Raw genomic sequence first — 25,277 nt, 5'->3', positions numbered from 1 at the left:
TCGTAGCGCTTGAACCTAACAATACACAAGAAGTTAACATATACTTGTGTGATTTGGGGCTAAATAGAAATTTGAATTTCTTTATAGACATAGACTAACATTTATTACCAACAAAACACACACAGAGAAACTCACAATAACAATAATCAAAGATAAAAAACATAAATAAAAGAGAATGAGAAATAACAATCGTTTTTAAAGAATAGGGTACGTTTTAAGTATGTGATGCGTGTGGGCTGTGGTTGTAATTAGCCCTGACTCAGCATTATGCTGAGGAGCAGACGAGTTCCACAGCGCTGGTTATTCTGCCATAGACCACAGCTAGTGCTATTTTGCGCCTCAGTCGCCTCATTAAAAATAATAAGTATGTAATAATACTATTATATTTTTAATTTTTCATACAAAACCTCTTAAAAAACTATTATGTTTTCATGTTCTGCATACTTATCTTCGTTTCTTCACTTCTCTATCAGCCATTTAATAATGTTTCTAATATTCGTATACGAGTGGCAGCCAGCCGTCTTGCGAATCCCATCCCTACGCTTTAGTTGCAGTGACTGACGTGTTTTACATTTTTATAGCAAAAAACTTCCAGTTTCAACCGCAGACTTCAATTTATATCGATGGGTTCTCCAGATAACATCTGGGGTCTCCAAACATTGAAAATTCTATTATAAGATAAATTTCTGTCTGCCATCTTTGTTGGATCTGGTTTTAGATTAAATCTGTGCTACCTGCACAGAACGCCGGAAACGCCGTGAACATTTGTGATGTAGATCTTTTTTGTCAAGTCATTCCTATTCTATGTCATTGCTTACAAAGAATTTGGTTGTTTTGCTTCTTTGTCCCACTCCGATATCGTTTTCTATTTAACTTCTTGTCCCCAATGTTTTATTATTAATAATATTAATAATAATAATTTATTGCAAACCTTAATAGCTACACAAAAGGTGTTTTTCCTAAACAGTTCCAGATTGATTTTTGGCACAGCCAATTTGTCCCCATATCTACTTCTTACTTCGACTTCTACATTCTACTTAAAAATATTTATGTTTCTGTGCACGAATAAGGATATTTCTAAAATATAAATACAGGGGCCTTAAGCTTTTTAAATGAAGGTATGCAACTATCAAGACATTTTTTTTGCGCTAAATTGGTGTCAATCAAAGAAGGATGACAATTGTCGATTTGACTTTGACACACGGACCGGCGATGGTAGGTGGTGTCCCGGCGTAATGGCTCAAGGGAGTTAAATTTTAACCGCTGTCGCGTGCGCACTAAATACATACCGCATACCGTATAGCATTTACTTTTTTTGATTCATCATTGAAGGAACCGGTGTTTGGAGTGAGATACGCCACGGTTTTATTATACTGACACGAGACAGCCGAACCAGCGCATATTATTTCACCGAGGGAAGGGAGCATCCTGGATATAGCTTCCGGATACCCAGGATATCATATCTCTTAGTTAGGCATATTTATTATTTACATATATTTGGAATCTTCTATAACGTACTTTAGCTTCGTTAAGTTAAATTGCTGGTGAGTATTATCTTACCTGTATAACGAAAACTTTAACATAGATTTTTTAAAATATTATATGTATTTATATATCTATTATCCGTATTTCGTATTTACGTATTTAATAATAGATTGTGCCTGATTTGGTGAAAATGATAATTCTACGCATAGCGGAAATACCGAAACTGACCGACTCATTGAGCACATTCAAATGGCTACAGATTCCCTGCTCGAAAGGATTCCTACCGCTGAAATCGTGATACTTGGCGATTTTAACGCCCACCATGCCAATTGGCTCGGCTCTGAAACCACCGATCACGCGGGAAGATCCTTTCACGACTTTGCTTTAGCCTACGACTTGACGCAAATGGTCCCTGCGATTACGCGAATACCAGATGTGGATGGTCATAAACCTTCTTTGTTGGACCTTCTGCTGACTTCACATCCGGAGACCTACCAAGTCTCTGTTGACCCGCCATTGGGTTCATCAGATCATTGTGTAGTACGGAGCTTTGTGCCGCTCACGCGCCCTTTACGGCCTAGCTTTGCGGGCTGTCGCCGTGTGTGGCACTATAAGTCAGCAGATTGGGACGGGATGCGGTCGTTTTTTGCGTCCTGCCCTTGGGGGCCCATTTGCTTTTCGTTCTTGAGTACTCCGGATGCCGTCGCTGACTCTGTCGCTGATGTGCTCCTGCAGGGCATGGAACTTTTTATTCCATTCTCTGCGGTGCCGGTCGGTGGCAAGTCCCAGCCTTGGTTTAGGCGTTCGTGCAAAGAGGCTTTGCGCCGTAAGCGTGAATGCTTTAAAGCCTGGGCAGAAGCGGTGACATCCTGTGATGCGGCTATCGGCGAACATAAAAAAGCATACAATTCAGCCTCTAGGTCCTTCAAACGGGAAATCGCTAAGGCAAAGTCAGAGCATATTGCCAGGTTTGGTGAGAAATTGGCCCACCTTCCTTCGGGAACTCGAGGCTTCTGGTCTCTTGCCAAAGCTGTCCAAGGGAATTTCTGTAAGCCCTCTATTCCACCACGGCATAGGGAGGATGACTCACTGGCTCATACTGCAAAAGAGAAGGCCGATCTTCTAGGCTGTCTCTTTGCGTCGAACTCAACTTTGGACGATCAGGGGAAGGAACCACCGACATTATTGCGGTGTGATACTACGATGCCTGAAGTTACATTCCGGCAACGTGCTATGTATGTATGTATGTGTGGACTCTGTTTCCGCACTTAGACGCTCAATAGGTCCATTGTGCGTAAAGTCCTGGCTAACTAAGGCAGCCTAACTCCTTCCAGAAGCACAGAAGTCTCCTGGGCACCTCGCAGGCTTCACGGAGCGACCTCACTGTTCCGAGTTCCGACACGTTGCTTAGTCACAGCCTCGCATTCCAGGACTACGTGGGTGACTGATTCCTCTGCGCTGAAACAGCCTCTGCACAGGGGGCTGTCTGTCGCGACTAGGACATAAAGATGTTTATTAAGGAGACAATGACCCGTAATTGTCCCTATCATTGTTTTCAGATTTATTCTATTCAAGTTTAGAAGTTGTTTGGTAAGCTGTCGGTTGACTGCTGGCAGAGCCATTTTGGACTCTCTGCAGCCCGCACCTTGTGACCAACGTTGATGTTGGAGCTCTGTGGATCTCTGGCATACCCAGGCTCGCACCTGCGAGAAGGATAAGGGAAGGAGCGGATACGGACCTGCAGGCCTCATCTCCGAACCTCTTCTCGCAAGCTCATCGGCAGCATCGTTGCCAAGTGATCCACTATGTCCCTTGATCCACTGCAGGGTAACTCTGTTTGTCAGGCTTATTGCCTCCAGTGCATCGTGACACTCCAGTATCAGTCTAATGTTGGTCTTTTTGCTTACCAACGCCATCAGCACAGACGACGACTGTCGGATACGAACTTAATACAAAAGTTATTAATTCCTAACCGCTGCACGGCTCTGGCTGCTTCAGTTATAGCGACTACATTCGCACTGAAAGATCGAGCTGTATGTGCCCAAGGGTAGGTGTATGTTGATATTGAGATCAAGAGAGAATATGCCAGCTCCAGAGCCACAGCCTGTTTTTGAGCCATCGGTGTATATGCGCAGCTCATTCAGGGGTGATCTATCACATTCCTCTTCTCTCATTTGCACATGGTATCTTCTGTTAAGTATGTTCTGATTTGCGATCCTATTACATGGAGCGGCTAATAGAGGTTGGTACTCTATCACCCTGTTAAGAATCGCTGTGTGTGTGCTGTAGTGATTTTTGCCCCATAGATCCAGCACCTTCAGCCTGATGGCAGCCAGTCCCGCCTCCTGCTGTATATGTAGGTCCAGAGGCAAAACTTGTAGGGCTATCTCCAAAGCTGCATTAGGCGTTGTTTTCATGCAGCCGCTTGCAGCGGACAACGCAAGCATTTGGAAGCGTCCAAGTTTGATTACTGCCGTTTGGAGCTCTGTTCTCGGCCACCAAACCAGGGCTCCGTAAGCTAGCATTGGCCTGATTACGGCAGTGTATAGCCATAAAGTAATCTTAGGCGATAGACCCCATTTCACGCCAAGCATCTTTTTGCATTGGTAAAGCGCAATCGTTGCCTTGATTAGCTTGTATTCCAGGTGTTTATTCCAGAGCAGTTTACTGTCTAGAATCACACCTAAGTACTTCGTGTTTTCTTTTAGTTTTAATTCTGTGTCGAAGAGTTTTGGTAGTCTATGCGGTCCAAGGACTCTTCGGTTAGTAAAAAGGATCAGTTCTGTTTTTGATGGGTTGACAGATAGCTCATGTTGACTGCACCATCTCTCAATCAATCTGAAAGCCTTCCTCATGAGGTCACATAAGGTACTTTCAAAGTTCCCCGATACAAGGATTGCTATGTCATCCGCATACCCCACAGTGTAGAGATTGATAGCGTTGAGTTGAGCGGCAACGTGCTATCCGTAAACATGTATTTTCCCTGGACATCCATAAGTCAAGCGGGCCTGATGGCATCCCCCAATTGTGCTGCGTACTTGTGCTCCTGAGTTGGCTCCGGTCCTAACGCGCCTTTTCCGGTACCTGTACTCCCTCAACACTGTTCCGAAGTGCTGGAAGACAGCTTTGATACATCCGATCCCAAAAAAAGGCGATCGCTCTGATCCGTCCAACTATCGCCCAATCGCAATAACCTCCTTGTTCTCCAAAATAATGGAAACCATTATTAACGGCCAGCTCTTGAGGTATATAGAGGGCAGCCAGCTGATTAGCGATTCTTAGTACGGCTTTCGTCGTGGTCGCTCAGCTGGTGACCTCCTTGTATACCTTACACATAGGTGAGCAGAGGCAATTGAGTCCAAGGGGGAGGCGCTGGCGGGTGTGGCACAGAGCACTGCTCTCGAAGCTTCCAGCCTATAGGCTCCCCGAGAAATTATGCAACTGGATTTCCAGCTTTCTCGCTGATCGGAGCATTAAGGTCGTCATCGACGGAGCATGCTCCGACCTTAAATCCGTCAATGCTGGTGTCCCACAAGGCTATGTCCTATCCCCGACCCTGTTTATTCTGTATATTAATGATATGTTGCAACTTAGCAACCTTCATTGCTATGCGGACGACAGCACTGGGGATACTTTTTACACGGGCCGGGCAGGTATTTCTCGGGCTGTTGTTGATGAGTGCCGGAACAAACTTGTGTCTGAAGTCGAAACTCTTTTACGTGGAGTCTCGGACTGGGGTAGACTAAATCTAGTCCAATTTAACCCCAAGAAGACACAAGTCTGCGCGTTTTCCGCTAAAAAAAACTCCCTTTGTCGCTACTCCCCTCTTTGAAGGCACTCTCCTTAAAGCCTCAGCTAACATCGGAATATTGAGCGTTGACATATCGAATAACGTCCAGTTTCGCGGTCATTTGGAAGGGAAGGCTAAATTAGCCTCCAAAAAGCTTATAAGCCACCGCTTGCAACTCTATAAAGCGCAAATTCGGCCCCACATGGAATACTGTTCTCACCTCTGGGCGGGAGCTCCCCAGTACCAGCTCCTTCCACTTGACCGTATTCAACGAAGAGCGGTTCGAATCGTCGACGACCAATCACTTTCCGTGCGGCTTGATCCCTTGGCGTTGCGTAGAGATGTTGGGTCCCTCTGCATCTTCTACCACATTTACCATGGGGAGTGTTCAGAAGAGTTGTTCGGTCTAATACCCGCAGCTGAGTTTCATTATCGGACGTCAAGGCAAAATACAAAATACCATCCGTATCACCTCGACGTCCGTCGTTCCACAACTGAGCGTTTTCTAAGGCAGTTTTTGCCGCGCACCACCACTATGTGGAACCAGCTTCCCACTGAAGTATTTCCGAACCAATTCGACTTAGGGTCCTTCAAGAAAAGAGCGTACCAATTCTTGAAAGGCCGGCAACGCACTTGCGAGCCTTCTGGCAATGTGAGTGTCCATGGGCGGCGGTATCGCTTCACATCAGGTGAGCCTCTTGCCCGTTTGCCTGCTATTACATTAAAAAAAAGCGTAATTAATATTATATCAACCTACATCACTTTTTTCTAAAAATTGTTTCACAGTTAACGTTAGTAATAAATCTGTTTAAGGTTGAATTTAATCGTATTGTTGATATTTCATTTTATTTAATTATTTTTATAAAGTTAATTTTGGAATAATTAATAATTATTTGTAGATAACATGGATAAAAGAACAAGAACAAAGGCCGGTGAATGTTCACCAAACCAGTTGGAACATGTTCCATGTTCCATATTGTTAATGCAACTCGTATTTTTCTAAGATTCAATCATTATAGGATTTGACGTTAAACTTTCATAGTAAGACGAAAAAATTTTCCAAATCAAAACGTATAATATTCAAGCATTGCGTACTGAATTTAATGAATGATCTCAATGAAATATTGAGAAAATGAAGCATAATCGTCAATTCACTCCGTCTTTTCACACATGGGAGTCCTTTGAGGACCTGTACGCAACCATAGAGGGTAAGCTACAGGAAAATAAAACTATTAAAGTTGAGGATAAATTAGATCATCCAAAGTTAACATTGCCTCCAATTAAATTACCACAATTTAATGGCTACCCAAACAATTGGACTTCATTCTACGAAGCCTATAACTATTTAGTGCACAACAATAGGGAAATTTCAAAATACCGAAAAGATGTTCTATATTTGTGGGTAACTAACAAGATGGCTCTTACTGTGATCGCCGTCATAAACCCAACGGCAAATAATTAAGATTTAATTTATTCTACCTTAATTGAGAAATATCAAGACTCACTTGACTTTTATTATTTGGATAATATTTTTAATTTTTGTTGTGTTGACATTAACAACGTTGTCTACATACGGTTTATATAGTTTTCTGGATAATTTTGTTACATCAACCGCAGCTTTTGAAAAACTAGAAATACCTAATAAACTGGGTTTTTTTTTGTTTTAATTTTTGCCACTTAAAAAATTAGACTACGAAACAATTATTTAATTTGAAAATTCCTTTAGGTAAGAAAAAATACCTTGTTATACGCAATTAATTATTTTTTAAGGGGACAGTGTAAAGTTTTGGAACGAACAAATTCTACTATGACAAAACCGGCTAATAATAAATATTCCAAAAGCGTAAAATCTTTTGTAACTTCTAATTCTGTTCAAACTAATTCAAAATGTCCTTTATGTAATAGTAAAATTCACGATTAGTTATACAGTTGTCCTGATTTTTTTAAATTAAATGCAAAAGAACGATTCAATATCATTAAAAAACGGAATTATTGCGTAAAATGTTTAAGCGTAAAACATAAAACTGCAAATTGATATTCTGTTAAAAGTTGTAAAACGTGCAATTCCAATACGCACAATACATTGCTGCATTTTTCGTCAAATCCCAGTTTATTTGAAAAAACAGGCGAAACCGTTCGAACCTGGTATCGATGGACTGTGATCAAACGCTCGCGCCATTGAGTCGCAGCGTGAGTCATTGCTAGGCGATAGTACCTACTCCGCGTGTCGCATCTGGCTCCTTAGACGAACCTAATAACATTCACGTGCCGATTTATCTATGTTCATTGCAGAATGAAACGAATACTTTGATATCACAACCGTCAACGGTTTTACTTGGTACTGCCCCGCATATTTTGCGTTGTCTTATAGACAACGGCTCTCAAAATAATTTTATAGCAACTGAGTGTTGTACAAAGTTACTATCTATTAAATTACAATACGTTTTTCGAACCTATGTAAGTGAACGGGTTTGGTGGCTGTTCGAATGATATAATAGGGACAACTAATAAACATAGTTATATCCTCTCGTTTTGACAAAAATATTAAATATTCCATTAATTCTTTAATCGTGAAACCTAGATTGCAGTAGATCGGTGCGACAATATAGGATACGTTATTCCACATCATGGCATAATTCGTGAGTCATCTATAAGCACCAAAGTCAGAATGGTGCTCGATTCCAGCGCGAAGACTGATAATAACATATCAATTAATGATTTGATGTCGGTCCCAATTTGCATCCTGACTTATTTGCAGTTCTACTTCGGTTTAGAACGTTCCCTATCGCATTTTCCGCTGACGTTAAACAGATGTAGTTACAATTAAAAACCCTTCCTGAATATAATAAATATCAACGCGTTTATTACAGATTTGATCCATCTGACCCGTTACAATTATTTGAAATGAAGCGCGTTTGTTTTGGATTTTCTTCAAGCCCATATTTAGCGCTTCGGACTTTTGGCAAATATCTTTTGACTGCTGACGTTATCGATTGCGGTAATTATTATATGGACGATATTTGTTGTAGTTGTGATTCGATTCCCGAAGCAGTTGAAGTATCCTCTCAACTTATTAAAATGTTTTCAGCTGGTGGGTTAGATCTTTTTAAATGATCAAGTAATTCTGAAAAGCTACTTTCTTCTTTACCTTCCAATCATCAGAAAGCAGATCATTTTGATTCAAATGACTGTCATAAACTTTTAGGTGTGAAATGGGATTCCAAATCAGATAACTTATCGTTCGAAATAAGCAACTTAACTGATGTTACAGCGACTAAGTGTAATATGCTTTCGATCATTGCCCGTTTATGAGATGGAAAACAGGACTGTGATAAAATTTCTCCTTCTCATATTATCCAAGCATTTATTTGCAAATTGTTTTTTAGGTTGTTTTGGTTTAAGTTGATTGGTCCTTATTTGGTTAAAATAAAACTTCCTAATAATTCGTTGAGAAGAGGTGAAGATGGAATGTGGAATGTGTTTAATTTTTAAAAACTGTAGATTTATATACAAATGTCCTTTTCTGCGCGCAACCGTCGAAGGGTACGAACGTGTTCTTCTCAGAACAGTTCGATATCGTGGTCTAACGATAACGCCAATTAACTGTTCTTTTCAGAACAAATTATTGTTTCATGACGATAACGTTTACAACTGTCCTTGTCAGGACACATCACTGTTTCATTACGACACGTACTAATCACCTACAGTTTTTTAAGACGCACGATCCTCCTCGGCGATCCTTGTTTAATAAAAGTTTCTTTGAAACATATGACGTTGTAAATTTCTTTGCAGGTCTGTGATGCCTATATTAATTAAATCTTGTTTGTTAAGTAACCCTGCTATATTTTAATGGTCGAGTCTTAATTTACTTTGCTTATTAGTTGATTTAATTGTACTTTGTGTGACTATGTTGCACGCGAGCTTTAGAGTTGAGATATATCTTATGCTGTGTATAATATCGAATGTACTCAATCGCCGTGTTTATTTTATCACATAAGTTAAAGAGGTGTTTTGTATGAGAATAGGGTGTGTTTTTATCGTATTTCGAGGGGCGTATTTTTATGTAGTGGCAATATTTATAGTTAGATAGAAGCTAGATGAAAGTTATTTAATTTTCCATTTAAGTTAGTATTGTATTGTGTATTCGTTATAAACACCTTTTGCTGTCGCAATTGATATAAAACATTACACAATTCTGAGACGAAGATATAAGCACGTTGATCGTTTGCACCAATTATTAATACTAATAATAATAATATTAATGTTTATAGTATATAGATAGTGATAGTATTATTATTTTGGTATGCCTTGTAACAATGAAAGATGCAGTGACTTTAAAAGAAAGGCGAAAGACGAAAAAGTTTCGGTGCACCCAAAAGTAAGTGTCATAGGTCGTCATGGTACCTCGTTAATTGTGAGTATCAAGACTATAAGTAGTCTCCTTTCAAAGTCGGTAAACAATATCTATTGACTATTTAGGTCACCTCAGATGACCTGAAGTCTTTGAAGTACTGTCACACGCTGAAGTTATAATAGAGTGTGGTTTTATGTCGACAAAATATAGCTTCAATTTAATAGACAGTATTGAATTACACGAAGAATATGTACAGTGGCGTAGAAATAAATTGTGTCAACAATTAAATATTAAAATATTATATACTTAGTATTATTTTATTGGATATCGTGTTACGATCAATCACTCGTCTCGAGATTAAAGGAAAAAATACATTCTGTTTTTTTTTGTCATGTTGCCAAACCAATGTATGTGTAATAACGGCGAATTCTGTATTCTTAAAATAATTTATCATTTACTACTAATACTACTAATCAATACGTTCATTACAAATTATTTCAAAGTTATTTATTTGTCCTCTAAGCAAAATTCAAACCCAACTTTTAGAACGCCAACTGCTATTTCTATAAACTTTTCTAAGAACAGATAAAGTAAGAACTGTTAAAAAGGTAAGAATGCGGTATGAGTCATTAGGGATGTGGCCATAATAGCAAATGAAATAATATAGGTTCGAATATATTATTACGATACTACCCTTAAAAAACTAATTCACGGTAATGTCGTAATAACAATAAATAAAAATTATTTTAATTTAAATCAAATTTTTAATCATACTACGAAAGCGTCCTGAACTTTGAACTGAATATCCCAATTTTCCAAGTACCTCTAGGATAAAAATATGAGAATTACTTTGCAGGTAATTTTGGATTATTACTTTAATCACTGCACTCGGTTCACTGGTAAGGGTACTCCCAAAAGGACGTAGGTGTTTGACCTCGTAAAACCTGAATTTGCGTAATTACATATGCACCGCTGTTCGGGACTGTCCAGTCGCATGGAATCAGCTTATTGTGTTAATCTAAGCCTCAGAATTGATCGAACAACCACAGGCGCACGTCAGACCGAATGTTGGCTGGCATACAGTTAAAGTGCCGAATTAAATAATATTCGACTTCTTACGTAGACTAGGTATTATTAAATTACAATATATAAACCGACGACTTTTCAATTATTAGTTGTTTCCCGTTTTTAAATAAATGCATTTAGAATGAAATCTATATAATAAAAAAATAAGTGCTGTGTTTACGATGTTAGTAGTGATGATTTCAGAAAAGTGATATTTTTCTTTTGCTGTCTTCAGTTATTATCTGCTCTTTGAAACTGTAAGTAGAACTAAGTCCCAACTTAAATTGAATACATAGTTATAACTTATTTTACCTCATGGCTTATCAAGGTGTATCGTCGAGTTTCTACCTACTTAGTGCTGTAATCCAGGACTAGTAAATTAAAACTAATACATAATTAGCGAGGATTGTTTCAATATTTAAACCCTCATTTATTCCATTCTACATTTCAAGATCTGTACTCAATGGAAACACCTAGAGATATATACCTATTTAGATATAAATATCATACATTTCATTCAATTAATAGCACATCAATACATGATGTTTGTCATAAATGCAACTAACAAATTTGGTAGTCTAATTAAAATGTTTTAAGTAATGTGATTAAAAAAACTGGATTATGAGCTAATTTAGAGTTTGTTTAGATTCAATAAATAATTTGGAAACGGACGTCGCTATCTGCAGTTGTTCAAAGTTATTGAATACATTCTTATTCTTGAATAAAAAGGGAAAATTATCTAACTTTTGATTGACTATTGTTATATAAGGTAGGTACTACTCAAATTTTCTGTGTTTTATCAAAAATAACTTTAAATTATCACCGACGTGATGGTCTTATTTCAAATAGAGATATTTCATCAAAATGGATTCAGCAGTTAGAACATGACATGACAGCATACCAAGACAGTTGTCGAACGCAAAAAATACGATTAACGAAACCTAAAATATGTTTCATTCAAGAGCTAGAAATGTATGATTATACTTTGACGTCATTCAGAAGGAACCTGAATCTATATTAATGTCACCTAATAATTCCGAAATTAACATAATTGTCGTTTTTGACATACGGGGTGTAGTCGAGTTTCATTATAATTATTACTTATTAGTTTAAGCTGGAAGCCTTAACTTAACTTAACTTTCTTTCCTTTCATGGCAAATTATACTGATCGCCCTTACTAATTGAAAGAACAAAGTTTAAAATATTTTTATGAAACCGTACGTGTGTGGTTTACTTAAGTTTTTAATTGTAACATTTAGGTTCTTAAAAATTGAACACTTACGTTGTGAAGGTACAACGTCACAATCATTGCTTGACCTTCGAGTAAAGATCTCAAAACTACGTCAATCGTCACAAGTTTCCATGGAACAGGTTCTGGTAAACGTGATTAAAATATGGATACCAATTATTTTCTTGATATTAATTAATATAACCTGAAAGTTAGTCCATGTTTTGGTGGATCAAAATACACAATGTTATGGGATCTGTATAGTTATGTATCCAAGCGAATCTCTTGTATTGAACCTGCAATATCTTAAGAACCTATTCTCACCTATTCTTTTGTAAAAATTAATACGAAATTGTTTCGTTATATAATAAAATGCATTTATAAATAAACGAAAACTAAATGTTCATGAGTAATTTGTTGATTAAATCCATTGCTATGGACTGGACTCACTGTCTTAATAAGTTATTTAAGTTATGAACGTATAAAATGTGTAGGTTTAATACACATTTTATAGTCAGACAGTGAGTCAGTAAGACAGTGAGTCCACGATCACTGGAGGTGCTTCAGGATAACCTTTTCTTGACATGGCACTCTTAAGCTGGTGGCAAAGAGGGCACTTTAGCCGTATCACTATTTTAATAAACGAATATTGTGATATCACTTTCATATTATGCATTATTATAGTTATAACAAAAAGAGTATTCTTTTAGAACATACACTTTGTATTATTATTACACAAGTTCAATTTAAAAACCTACTTGTATCGATCTACTTGAATACAGATTTAATCTAGTAAATCTGCTAATAATTATATATATAATTATATATTATGTGTCTTTTTACTCTTTAATGTATCTTTAATATTTTATTCCTGTTTAGTTTTTGTTTTAATAACTGTGCATTACATATATTTTGCACTACTTGCCTATCTTATTTAATACATATCTTTTTCTTTACTCGCAGTGGTTGCCTGGAAGAGATCGCTCGTAAGCGATAAGGCCGCCAGTTGCCCTCCTTTTGATTTAATTATGTTAATTTTTATTTTTATTTTGTAGTGTAACGAAGTGTAACTAAATAAATAAATAAATAATTTGAAATTACTATCATGAAATAGTTATAGGTATTAAATAGACTATCCATATAAAATATGCAGATAAGATCAAGCCAACATTATATACATATAATCACTAATTCTCTTTATTTAAAACCTTTTTCAGATAAACATGAAATTACTGAGTATATCCGAAGAAAACGTGATTGGTTCCATTCCAGCCAAACCCACTCAGGTGATGATGTACCACGATAGCTATACAGCTGGAGAGACCACGGGAGGTCTAAGCGTTATCTTCACAATGCTGTGCATAATTGATTTATTTGGAGTGTTTCCTGTGGTAGCATTGCCGAAAAGCATTATATCGTGTGGTATGTAACTCTGGTTTATTCAACATATTTAAAGTCTACCATAAAACAAGTGGCATTAAAACTGTCAGTGACTTTGTTCCATGAACTAAAGACAGGCCAACGTAATGACGGCTAGATCTTAGTGTCGTGTTCGGATATGTAACCATGAAACCCGGTAAAATATGTAGAACGATAAAAGAATGGCGACCCCAAAATAAAATCCTAACAAGTTTCGAATTTTGGTTGAACAGTGTGAAAGAGTAGGAGAATAGGCCTCTATAAACGGTATTACCGTTTATAAGTAAGTCTTTATTTAGAATGTCCGCAGGGCCGCTTAGTAATTGGATATCTAATTTATTGTCTAACGAACTCTCATTGGAAACATATCCTAACCATAGCCTAACCACAGAATCGAATACGGATTACTGGGCTGGTGTTTTGTTTGGGAGTTTCAAGAATGTATCATTGAGTACAGAAAACATTTACTATTACTAGCAGCAGGAATTTAAATGGAAAAATTTGTCGGTATTACAACTAAGCTTTGTTCTAGGAATTTATGGCATTCCTTTGGTGCTGGCTGTTATCGCGCTACAGCTCTACACTGCAGTGCTGCTCGGCAGAAGTTGGATTTTAGCACACGATATCTCGCCCAATATAAGAGAAAAGAGCCGGTAATAAAGGTTCTTTTTAAAGAGTCATTTGAACCATTAAACCATGATGGAAGTTTTTTATACCAACGAGTGGCAATCACTGTTACGGTTGGCCTTCCGTGACACTATATATTTTTTCCAGATTTCCATACGCAGCAGTTGCAGAATTAGCTTTTGGAAAGACTTCTCGCAGTATTGTCACATTCTTAATTGATGCTACTGTTTTCAGCGCAGGCGTCCCGAATTTCATATTTGGTATATTTTTTAAATACATTATAAAAGTAGTGAGATATGTTGAGAAGTTTATCACAAAGGTACATTTCTTAAAAATGATTTCAGCATCGCAAAGCATGCAGTTATTCTGGTGGAAAATAACTGATGGCGACGTTGGCATCACATACTGCGTATGGATGGTCGTCATTGGTCTATTACTCTGCCCAGTGATGTGGCTTGGTTCACCCAAGGATATGAAGTTAGTTTAAATTGTACAATAAACATTCAACATGTTTGGTAGCTTTCACTTGTTTAAGTTATTACGTATGTCACAAGTTAAACGACACTACTTGACGCTGAAATAATCAAAATATGGTTCCACTTTAATGGAAGATAAGTGGATAGTAAATGGATTAGTAATTCAGTAAAGATCTTTTGGGCTATATTTAGAGAATTAATGCGGCTTACGGCAGGTGGCAGGGAGTTAGACTTACATGACTCCCGTGCTTCAAAAACCTCATGACATATGGGAGACCTTATTATTATTATTAAGAATTTATTGACGACACCCAGTATAATATATTAACACTTATTTAAGTTACATACAAAAAACTTAATTCTAATACATAAATAACACTTAATCTAATACAGAACTTGACCCGTTTTGGGTAATCAGCGTGTCCGGTGACACATAGGCCTCTTCCAGCTGCTTCCATTATTTTCTGATGTTACTTTATTTTGACTGTTAACTGCTTTCTTTTTCTCTCGTCATGTGCCCGGATCAGCCCGGTACTTTGGTCGCTGATCTTATCCTTTCTGCTCTTTTTCGATGTCTCAGTTAAAACTGAGGTGGGTGTAAACACCCACCATGCTTATTCCATTCCTCTTTGGCATATTCTCAACTTTAGAAGATGTTTCTGAGATAATGCCCAAGTCTGGCATCCGTATGTGACACGTGGTAGGATATATAGATAGAACATTTTCTTAGCTGCCATTGGGAACTCTTTACTTTTAAGTACTTCCTTAAGGGACCAAAATCTCTCCCAGGCGCAAGACAAGAGTTTCGGGGACAAAGGATCGCCCTGTCTCACACCCCTGGCTATAGGAACGCCTTATCTCTAGTTTTATATAAGCCGTGCTACTTGTATATATATATTTCTAATTATACGTATGTATTTTTTGGTATTCCTTGTTGTATTAAGGCTTTCAAGATTGAGCATTTGTTCTCCATTTTTGCTCCTTGTTGCCTATCATGTTCTCTTCGCCAGGACGTTTGCATCCTATTCTTCCATTGAAATCGCCTATAACTATGAAGTTTTTTAAAGTATTTTGTAAAACTAAAGTTAATTGGTTGTAAAACTTGTCTTTGATATGTTCTTCATGATTTTCAGTAGGTGCATAAATTTATATAATCGACCATTTGTCCTTGAAACCTGGCAAATTTATATTAAGGATGGCTAATCTATTTGATATGCCCTTAAATTCTTCTATATCTGTGGCTGTAAGTATTTTTTTACCATAAAGCCTACTCCATAGGTTCCTTTTGTTTCACCTTTATAATAAAAGATATACTCTTTATGATGTTTGATGCCTTCGCCTATTCTTCTTATTTCGCTTAATCTTAGTATGTCCCATTTTTCTGTTCGGTTTTCGTGTGTTCTCAATGATAGACAGTTCAAAGTGGCGATATAAAGTATCTTACTTTTGATTGGGTTTTGAGTGTTTGTACTTGGAAATTTTTTTATAGTGCTTGTCATCTCGTTTCTGAGCTGGAAGAGAGTGGTCGACAATCCCCACGATGACCAGCTGGCTTGGGAACCAAGAAAAAACACACTAACCACAGTGTGTTTTTTCTTTGGTTGCAATTGAATTATGTTGTTTGGTGCGGTCAGTGGTGCATACTAGTTTTCTTTGTTACGGGAGTCCTACTCAGCGCTATCTTACCTAAATAAGTACAAAATCTTAGTTTTCCGTAGCCTTATAATAGAAAGAGTTACATTTTTTTTTCTCCCACAGGCATCTAGCGTTGGCATCAGTTTTCATTGTAACTACAGTGGCTATCTCCACATGGACCTGTATAATTAATGATGATAAATCCCCTCCTCCGTCCGGGGACGTAGTAGCCTATATACCCACTTCTAGAGACTTCCTGGTGGCTTATGGCATCATAGTTTATCAGGTTAGAACATTTGAAGTAAAGACGAGTAAGAGCATCGTAAATTTATAATAATATATATTAGCAGACTCGCACAACCCAATATTTTTTCTTAAGTTAAGGTTCAACTGTAGGTACCTAAGACACATGACACTTGAAATTTTAAGTACTTACTACGATGCAAGAACAGTATTTGTAAAACATTTATGTCCTTCAAAAATAAGAATAGAGCATTCATTATTTGACATGGTTCCTTTTTGGGAATTTAGTTTAGTTAATGAATTCCTGAAAAGTGTTTTGCTATAGCAAAATCCCATTTCCAGTTCGACATCCACCCAATGCTGCTAACCCTGCAAGTAGATATGAAAGACAGTCGTCGCATTCACTCGGCCGTGCTGGGAGCGTTCACAGTCACAGGAACGATGTTCACGGTCACCTCATTCCTAGCTGCCAAGAGATATGGAAACAATGTACACAGCAATATACTACAAGGTTGGGGAGTTTTTATTGTGTGGCTTGTACTAAATAATTTGAGTTTATGTATTATCTTGGTAACTATTAAATTACCACATAACGTCATTAATTGCTTGTTTCGCGATTTGTAGGTACTAAAATAAAATAGTATTTTGCTTTGAACTTTATTACATACGGTTCCAGTGATGAACTAGTGTCCCACTGTACATTAATCGCTATTTTTCCTTAATATAATATCCTTTATCTAACTATAATTAACTTAAAGTTTGATAATCACTTCACTTGGCCTATTTTTCACTTGCACCTTAATATGGAGGATCTTAAAGTCTTTAAGGGATGTATCCGAAATGGTGGAGTTTTAGCAGCGTTTTAATGCAACTCCGAATAGGTCCCCTCGCTGGAACTAACTCCACTTGCTAGGGAGTTTGAAGTATTTAAAAGTTCTGTTCTATTCTTCCTAGATAATTTCCAGGCACAGATGGCGATTTTATTTTGAGTGCAGGATGAACAAGAGATGCGCAGTAGGCGAAAGTGTCTGTTGCTAAGTGGAGTTAATGAAGCGAAGGATGAAAGTCCGGGCTCCATTGCGAATATGATATCCATACTGTTAAAGTGTCTTAATTTAACGGAGCAGCGTTTGACCCGTTGCCATGAATGGGAATAAGATCCAGTGAGAAGCCTAGGCCTATATTAATAAAGCTTCATGAGCATGCCGATAAGTTAAGGATCTGGGCTGCCAAAACTTATTGGTTTCCTGTCATGAGTTTCAAGTGATAAACAGTTTTTTTTTTAATTGGTATCTTATGACCTCGTTTGTTTACTTATTGTTATTGAAGCTCTTGATTTGTATCTGTCTCTCTCTGTCTGTCTGCATAGTATCCTCACAGCTGTATTCAAAGACGAATCGAAACACTTGAATGTCATCCATTTTAATGCTCAAAGCATTCCTGTAGCTAACCTCCGGTTTCAACCTAATAAGAAATGATCGATTGGTAATGCGTGGAGGTGGCGTCGCTATTTACCGGCGATCGCATATATCTCTGCGTTCCGTAATCGGCTAGGCTGGTTATCCAGTCGCCAGCGACGTAATCCTCACGTTCTCCATCTAATATATTCCATCCTGTTCAATCTTAAAACTCCTTTCTTCCTCAAAAACGATTTCAAATTTTTGAAGCTCATAACTATAGCTTGAAGATATATATTTTTAAATCCCATCTCATAAAGTATTTATGGCGATTCCTTTAAGGTCTCTGCAGTTAGGTTATGGAATTCACTTCCCGTCTCTATTCGCTTAGCTTCTTCTCTATCTTCCTTTAAATTTCTCCTGTACAAACATTACCTGTCCACATCGTATCGTAACTTTCTTACTAACTACTATCTGACACGCGACTGATCTTAAATTATCGTGATTCATGTGCACTTTTTATTTTTCATATATACTTTTTTAGTTTAGTTAGTTTTTTGTTCCTGTTAAGTTTTGTCCTAATACTATATTTTATATAAATTTTTGCACTTCTAGCCAAAAAAATGTATTAAATTATATACCTCATGTATATCTAATTTATTTATTTTTTCTCATAGTGGTTCAGGAGAAAAGACCGCTCGAAAGCGATAAGGCCGCCAGTTGCCTTCCTTTTCATTTAATTATGTTAAATTTTTATATTGTTATGCAACAAAGTGTTAATAAATAAATATGATTTTGTTTTAGGGTTGCCCCCATCAATAACTCTATACATAGTGGCTCTTCTCGTCACATTGCAACTTTGCCTTTCGAGCGCCGTCAGCAACTCAGCCCTGTTTCAACATATAGAAGATGTGTTTAAAATACCAAGAGGTACGACCAATCCAGTCTGCGCGTTGAGCATTCAAAGCTTCGTTTCTCACTAATGAGACTAAAAATAGTAACAGTACTTGAATATAATAGCATTTTAAAATGTTCTTACTGTGTTTTCAGAATTCTGTATACAACGGTGCGTAATTCGGTCGAGTATCATCGCACTCGCAGTGTTTCTAGGTGAATCCGTGCCAAGATTCGATCTAGTCATGGGCTTAATTGGCTCAACGCTTACCGGTCCTCTCATGTTTATATTTCCACCAATATTTTTCCTTCGATTGTGTTATAAAAAGTCCTCCTTACCGAACAGTGCAACATATAGTCAATTAAAAACTGAAAATCTTCATAAAGTGACGTTGGGAAAATTAAAAAACGGCAATGATCCGTCAAGACTGGCGTTGTTTATGCATTCATTTGACACGAAATACAAGACATTTACGAATACGTTAGGCAAAATGGGCGAAAACGATATGGATGAATATAATATAAAATGGTATGATATAGTATTGGCAGTGCTTGTCATGTTATTGGGTATATTGGCTACTGCTTTAGCGACATATTCAAGTTGGTCAGATGCGATATCGTCGGCATCTTTTTCACCGCCCTGCATAGTCAACTCTACCGCCGCTGCCAGAAGTTTTATTGAGAGAAACATTCAAATGACGTAAAATAATATCATTCATTTGACGGTGTTAACACTGCCAGTTTGGCCTGCCTTTCTAGGCGTACTTAAGGTGGTCCTAAAAAGAATGTAAGATTCCGTAACTTATAGAGTGTGTCTTTGCTGTATGTAATGTTTGAAAGTTACGAACGATTAACGTGATGGCATAATATTTATCGCCGTGCCGTCCGTAACGCCTAGTATTTTTATGTTAGAATTAGAAAATAATTTGACTTTGTTAATAATTACAATATATGTTGTCTTCAACAATATTTTTATGTTTTTTATTGTAGCTAGTGTCGTATGTCGTGCATATAACAACAATTAGTCTGTAGTCGTGTTTGACAGGTAGACAATGAATCTCATATTTAACCTATATGCCTAAATACGAGTTAAGTAATGCACTAAATCGTCTCTATGTAATTAATATATTTTGTACAGCTGTGTAAATAAAATACATTTTAAGTAACAAATATTTTATTCAAAGAAATAACATAATATTTTAATTTTTTCTGTTCTGTTCATCTGTTCGCTAATACCCGACGACATTGTCGTAGTTTAGTGATAAAGACACCGTTTAACCCTTATTCACCTTAATATGGAATCATCATTTTAATAATTATAAAATGCAATAATACAAAAACTCGTTTAAAAAATACATCTTTAACTTAAACTGAAGCTGCAATATATTTACATTCATATTAGTAAGACGTTTCTCGACTTATTGAACCTATTCTATTTAACATAAACCTCTCTTTCTCTCACAGCTCTCGGTTTCTCTCACCGTTAAGTTAACAAAGTAGGAATAAATATATTTTATACGGAGCCACCTTCGCCGCGGCCTCACTGGGATCTCTTGAAGACCAAGTCTTTCGCGAAGAGTCGCCTGATCTCTTTCTTGTCCAGCTTCCCCATCGCGTTTCTCGGCATCTTCTCGACCGTCAGCATGGTCCTGGGCAGCTGGTAAGGAGCCAACTTCTTTCCGACGACGTCCTTCAACTGCTGGAGCGACACGCTCTCGTTCTCTTTCGACTGGATCACGGCGGAGACGATCTCCCCGAGGCTGTCGTCCTCGATCCCCAGAACCGCCACGTCCGCCACGCTCGGGTGTTCCAAAATCGCCGACTCCACCTGGACGGCGCTCACCTTGTAACCCCCCGTCTTGATGATGTCCACGGAAGACCGGCCGAGAATTTTAAACGACCCGTTCGAGAAGGACGCCACGTCTCCCGTCCGGAACCAGCCGTCGCTCGTGAAGTCGGCGCCGTCGACGCTCGGCGCTCGGTTCCAATATCTGGTGGATGGAAACGTCGATAGAGTTCAATGGAAATCAAAAGAAAAGAGAACCTTAAGAACTCTAACCTGGTAAACACGTTGGGTCCCTTCAGAAGTAATTCGCCTTCGATGGCGCCGTCGCCTTCCTTCTCGTGCACGGTCACTTTCACCTCTGCCCGGTCCTCGTTTTCCACGAGGCCCTCGGCGACACTGAGTCTCTCCGGCGATATCTGGATCGAGGTGGACGTGTCGTTAGCCGTTCGCCGTGTCGAACGCGAAATACGATCGGTCCACTCACCCGTAAGTCCGGTGCTCGACTCTCCACCGTGACCAGAGGCCGGAGGCCCTCGTCCCGCGGGGCCGCGATGCGGGCCGACACCCCGGGGAGCGGTGTTCCGACGCAGCCCACTCGCCTCTTCTCTACGGGTCGGTACGGGTTGCTCAGGGCCATTCCCACTTCGGACATACCGTAGCGCTCGAGTAAGCGAAGACCGGAGATCTGGAAATCGTTACAGAGGAACAGTTACGATTCATTAATTTTTATAGTAAGTGTATGCTGAAAACCATCAACTCACCTCCTCCCACTTATTGAACAGCGTCTCGGGCAGAGGGGCCGAGCCCGCACACATCAGTCTCATCTTACTCAAGGTGTTCCGGACGTACTCCACGGTTTTACTGTCCTTGAACAGAGCGGAGTGGTCGGCCGCCAGTCGCGCGTACATGGCCGGCACTCCGTGGAACACCGTGATACGGGCCTCTTCGGATCCTTTGCCCAGAAGACGGGACCAGACCGTGTGCGACGCGAACGACGGCAGCATGCGAATTCTGACACATTTATTTACTGAATTTAAATAAACAAACTTTATTTTACGTCCATTTAGATTTGAAGAAGTGACAAGATTCGTCTAATCATATTAATTTCTTCAACCTCACCTGGCCCCCGCAGCCAATGTGGCATTTAAGGAATTGAGCTGTCCATGTATATGATGCAGCGGCAACGTGTGTAAAACAACATCGTTGGCAGAATATTGCCATGCACTATGTAAAGCTGCAATCTGGGTTGCCAGCATCCTGTGCGTCCAGACGACCCCTTTTGGCTTGCTGGTTGTGCCTATAATAAAATTTTAAATACACAATATTGACAAAAGCAACAGTTTGACTTAGAACTTACAATGAAAAAAAAATTATTTAGTAAACTGCTGTCTCTTAATTTAATGCCCTGAATATTTGTATTTGAATATAGTATTAAACTTACCACTAGTATAAATCAACATAGCATCTTTTCCACCATACCATAAATTTGTTGGTCCTGTTTCTCCTAGACCGGTCTCTGGTTTCCAGTGATTTGGTACTTCATCTTTATCCTTATCTCGATCTGATACTAATAACGGCTTTGAAAGTTCAGATGTAACTGGTCTCAGTAAGTTTTCATGTTCCTTTGTACATATGACTAGACCGGCATCACTATCGGTTATGAAGTATTTTAACATTTCTGGTGGGTGTATAGGTGTCAATGGAACAGCTGAAATATAGAACTATAGTTAATAAAAACATTAGCAGAATACATATTTAAATTGAGTTTACCAAATTTTCAAAATAAAGAGGTAACCTTTGGAGGTGCTTAGTTAATGGACCATGTTAACTAATTTATAAAGGTTGATAGAATGTAGCTTACCATATATCTTATGGTGCAATTGTACTTTTATTTTTTTTTACCTATATTTCCTGTCATCCAAATTGCCCACTGTGTAATGACATGTGAAACATTGTTGCCACACAGGTATCCAATAGTCCTTTCTGTTTCACCCACTAAAAAAAACAAGTACTTTGTATTTTTTCATTTTTATGGTATAATGTTTTTGTCTAGCAACAAATTTTGTTAAACAATTATATTTAAAACGAAGGTGAGTCTTACATAACTGTGCTGCAATGTCCCTACTAAGATCATTTGCTGCATGATATAGTCCAGCATAGGTAAATGTTCCAGAGTCATCTTGGACTGCTACTCTGGATGGGAATAAAAGTGCTCTTCGGAAAACAGGTATGACTCCACCTGTCAACAATATTAACAAGCAATAGATATTATAAACCACTAAAAGATAAAATAGACAACATAGTAAGTTAAACTTTTTAACTATATAATTAATATATTGCATAAAATTTAAATTTATCTAATTCAGACAAATTAGTCAATACTTTTTGTAAGAATATATTGCTAAAATTATCTTTATTTCTATAAGTAACAGTATAAGATCTGCTTGCAGGAAACAGTCCTAGTTTACATGAAGCAACTTTTGCAAATCTTTTAAGATTTATCTATTTAAACTTGTAAAAATTGTCACATATTTATTTCTTGGAATTTAGATTAAATGCAATAAGTATGATAAACGACAATTTATAGATATATTATCTATTTTTGCGACAACAATCTATCTTAAATTGTATGATAAGGAATTTTATGCCTAAATAATATCTTAAATTCACACATACCTGTTTTAACATCCTGGTTAAAGGAATTTAGCAGATCTAAATTGTTCTCTTTCTTTGGAGCTGCATGGCAGGTTCTTTTGAAACATATTCCAATATGTTTTCTGAAAAGCCGGTGATACGTATGGGGTCGAAATATTAATCCCATAGTAGATATTGTAAGAGATTTCAATTTTTACACTATTTTAAATGTTTTGCCTCATAAGGCATTAAATGTACACTTCTAGATTAAATATTTTCTACCGATATGTTTCGAAGAAATAAAATTTGTTAAATTTACCGATGTAGATAATACGCGGACAAAGTTCAAAATATTTCATGACAATTTTGTTACACAGTTGTGACAAGTTACGTGCCCAGATTTTTTTTATTTTCATTTGGACTGTGCTTGAAAAACGTGTTTCGTGTTATGTTTAAAATATTGAGTCTACGTTACTACTAAACTAAAACATCTGTGTATAATCTGTGGAGTGACTTGTAGTTTCGTGTCTGGTCTTTTGTCAAAATTTTAAATTCAACTTTTGATGTCTTCATTTTCAAATCCCAATCATTATTTGCTATTCATCTAATTGTTATTTTAATGTAATTTGTTTATATTTCGAAATTAATGAGATAACAACAAAGTGTTAAAATGACTATCACGAAGATGGACGTAGACCCCGCAAAGGGTGAAGGATTTCGCCCTTACTATATCACCAAGATTGAAGAGTTGCAACTCATTGTGGCTGAAAAATCACAAAATTTGCGGCGATTGCAAGCTCAACGTAATGAACTCAACGCCAAAGTAAGAATGTTGCGAGAAGAGCTTCAACTCTTACAAGAACAAGGTTCGTATGTCGGCGAGGTAGTTAAGCCGATGGATAAGAAAAAGGTCCTTGTAAAAGTCCACCCAGAAGGCAAATTTGTTGTGGATCTAGATAAAAATGTTGATATCAATGATGTTACCGCCAATTGTCGTGTTGCACTGCGTAATGAGAGTTATACTCTGCATAAGATTTTACCCAACAAAGTGGACCCATTAGTGTCCCTTATGATGGTGGAAAAGGTCCCTGATTCCACATATGAGATGGTTGGCGGTTTGGACAAACAAATTAAAGAGATAAAAGAAGTAATTGAATTGCCTGTTAAACATCCTGAATTGTTTGATGCTTTGGGAATCGCGCAGCCCAAAGGTGTGCTTTTGTATGGCCCTCCAGGTACTGGGAAGACTCTGTTAGCTAGAGCAGTAGCACATCACACAGAGTGTACTTTCATCCGTGTTTCTGGTTCGGAATTGGTACAAAAGTTCATTGGCGAAGGAAGCCGTATGGTTCGAGAACTCTTTGTTATGGCAAGAGAACATGCACCATCTATAATCTTCATGGATGAGATTGATTCCATTGGTTCTTCACGTATTGAATCTGGCAGTGGTGGAGATTCTGAAGTTCAAAGAACAATGTTAGAACTACTTAATCAGTTGGATGGTTTTGAGGCAACTAAGAACATCAAAGTTATAATGGCAACAAACAGAATTGACATTCTAGACCCAGCCTTGCTACGACCTGGTCGTATTGACCGGAAGATTGAATTCCCCCCACCAAATGAGGAAGCCCGTTTAGATATCTTGAAAATTCATTCACGCAAAATGAATTTGACCAGAGGTATCAATCTACGAAAGATTGCAGAATTGATGCCAGGTGCTTCTGGAGCTGAGGTGAAAGGTGTTTGTACTGAAGCTGGCATGTATGCTTTAAGAGAACGTAGAGTGCATGTCACACAGGAAGACTTTGAAATGGCAGTGGCAAAGGTCATGCAGAAAGATTCGGAAAAGAATATGTCCATCAAGAAATTGTGGAAATAGATTAATAATTTGCTTTTATGTGTATTAAACTCTTACTAATTAGATGTAACTCTTTTACAAATTGTTTTTTTTTTTACATATATCCCTCCAAAAAGTTCTGCATAGATTTAAAATTAACTGTTTTGTCCTACACTGAAGGGGAACTAAATTTTTGCTTACCTTGAAAAGGTCTATCTATAACTTGTTACACAATTTATTAATTCGATCTTTTAAGCTTATTACAAATATGTGACAACTTGGAAAAATAATAATATCATTTATTATGAAATATATGTTATTAATTTTATTAATATAATATAAATATTTCCCTCTTACTATATTTTACTCTTATTAAGGCTTTGTGTTAAAGTAGAAAAATATTTTTT

General features: G+C 37.7%; 3 protein-coding genes across 5 annotated transcripts; 2 read left to right on the top strand and 1 right to left on the bottom strand.

Annotated features, from left to right (window-relative positions):
• The first annotated feature begins 11,424 nt into the window (after positions 1-11,424).
• Positions 11,425-19,770, top strand: LOC123706694 (proton-coupled amino acid transporter 2-like). Of its 3 annotated transcripts, none has more exons than XM_045656041.1 (9): positions 11,425-11,463; positions 13,140-13,344; positions 13,874-13,994; positions 14,116-14,228; positions 14,313-14,445; positions 16,203-16,365; positions 16,665-16,833; positions 18,524-18,649; positions 18,770-19,770. In XM_045656041.1, exons 2-9 carry the CDS (start codon positions 13,146-13,148, stop codon positions 19,315-19,317), a joined length of 1,572 nt encoding a protein of 523 aa, XP_045511997.1. In that variant the 5' UTR covers positions 11,425-11,463; positions 13,140-13,145; the 3' UTR covers positions 19,318-19,770. The 3 variants fall into 3 exon arrangements, with proteins under 3 accessions (XP_045511997.1, XP_045511999.1, XP_045511998.1); XM_045656042.1 differs by lacking the exon at positions 11,425-11,463 and adding an exon at positions 11,870-11,911; XM_045656043.1 differs by lacking the exons at positions 14,116-14,228; positions 14,313-14,445.
• Positions 19,770-23,423, bottom strand: LOC123706693 (malonate--CoA ligase ACSF3, mitochondrial). Its single transcript, XM_045656040.1, has 9 exons — positions 23,076-23,423; positions 22,501-22,638; positions 22,302-22,394; positions 21,841-22,107; positions 21,519-21,696; positions 21,161-21,410; positions 20,884-21,084; positions 20,673-20,815; positions 19,770-20,604 (listed from the first exon to the last, which is right to left on the bottom strand). Exons 1-9 carry the CDS (start codon positions 23,218-23,220, stop codon positions 20,154-20,156), a joined length of 1,866 nt encoding a protein of 621 aa, XP_045511996.1. The 5' UTR covers positions 23,221-23,423; the 3' UTR covers positions 19,770-20,153.
• A 127-nt stretch (positions 23,424-23,550) lies between these two features.
• LOC123706695 (26S proteasome regulatory subunit 8) lies at positions 23,551-24,973 on the top strand. Its single transcript, XM_045656044.1, has one exon. The coding sequence runs from the start codon at positions 23,704-23,706 to the stop codon at positions 24,910-24,912; it is 1,209 nt and encodes a 402-aa protein (XP_045512000.1). The 5' UTR covers positions 23,551-23,703; the 3' UTR covers positions 24,913-24,973.
• Positions 24,974-25,277: the final 304 nt, after the last annotated feature.

This window comes from Pieris brassicae, chromosome 3, assembly GCF_905147105.1.
Source record: "Pieris brassicae chromosome 3, ilPieBrab1.1, whole genome shotgun sequence".
NCBI lineage: Eukaryota > Metazoa > Arthropoda > Insecta > Lepidoptera > Pieridae > Pieris > Pieris brassicae.
This window is presented reverse-complemented; position numbering and strand designations above follow the sequence as displayed.

What these genes read in the sequence shown, in the direction of transcription:
- LOC123706694 (XM_045656041.1), top strand. Translation starts at nt 13,146, where the DNA reads ATGAAATTACTGAGTATATCCGAAGAAAACGTGATTGGTTCCATTCCA. An exon ending in CGTCCCGAATTTCATATTTG is followed by an intron (nt 14,229 to 14,312) that starts GTATATTTTTTA and finishes AAATGATTTCAG; the next exon opens with CATCGCAAAGCATGCAGTTA. An exon ending in GGTTCACCCAAGGATATGAA is followed by an intron (nt 14,446 to 16,202) that starts GTTAGTTTAAAT and finishes TTTCTCCCACAG; the next exon opens with GCATCTAGCGTTGGCATCAG.
- LOC123706693 (XM_045656040.1), bottom strand. Translation starts at nt 23,220, where the DNA reads ATGGGATTAATATTTCGACCCCATACGTATCACCGGCTTTTCAGAAAA. An exon ending in ACATTGGCTGCGGGGGCCAG is followed by an intron (nt 21,411 to 21,518) that starts GTGAGGTTGAAG and finishes TAAATGTGTCAG; the next exon opens with AATTCGCATGCTGCCGTCGT. An exon ending in TGTTCAATAAGTGGGAGGAG is followed by an intron (nt 21,085 to 21,160) that starts GTGAGTTGATGG and finishes AACGATTTCCAG; the next exon opens with ATCTCCGGTCTTCGCTTACT.
- LOC123706695 (XM_045656044.1), top strand. Translation starts at nt 23,704, where the DNA reads ATGACTATCACGAAGATGGACGTAGACCCCGCAAAGGGTGAAGGATTT.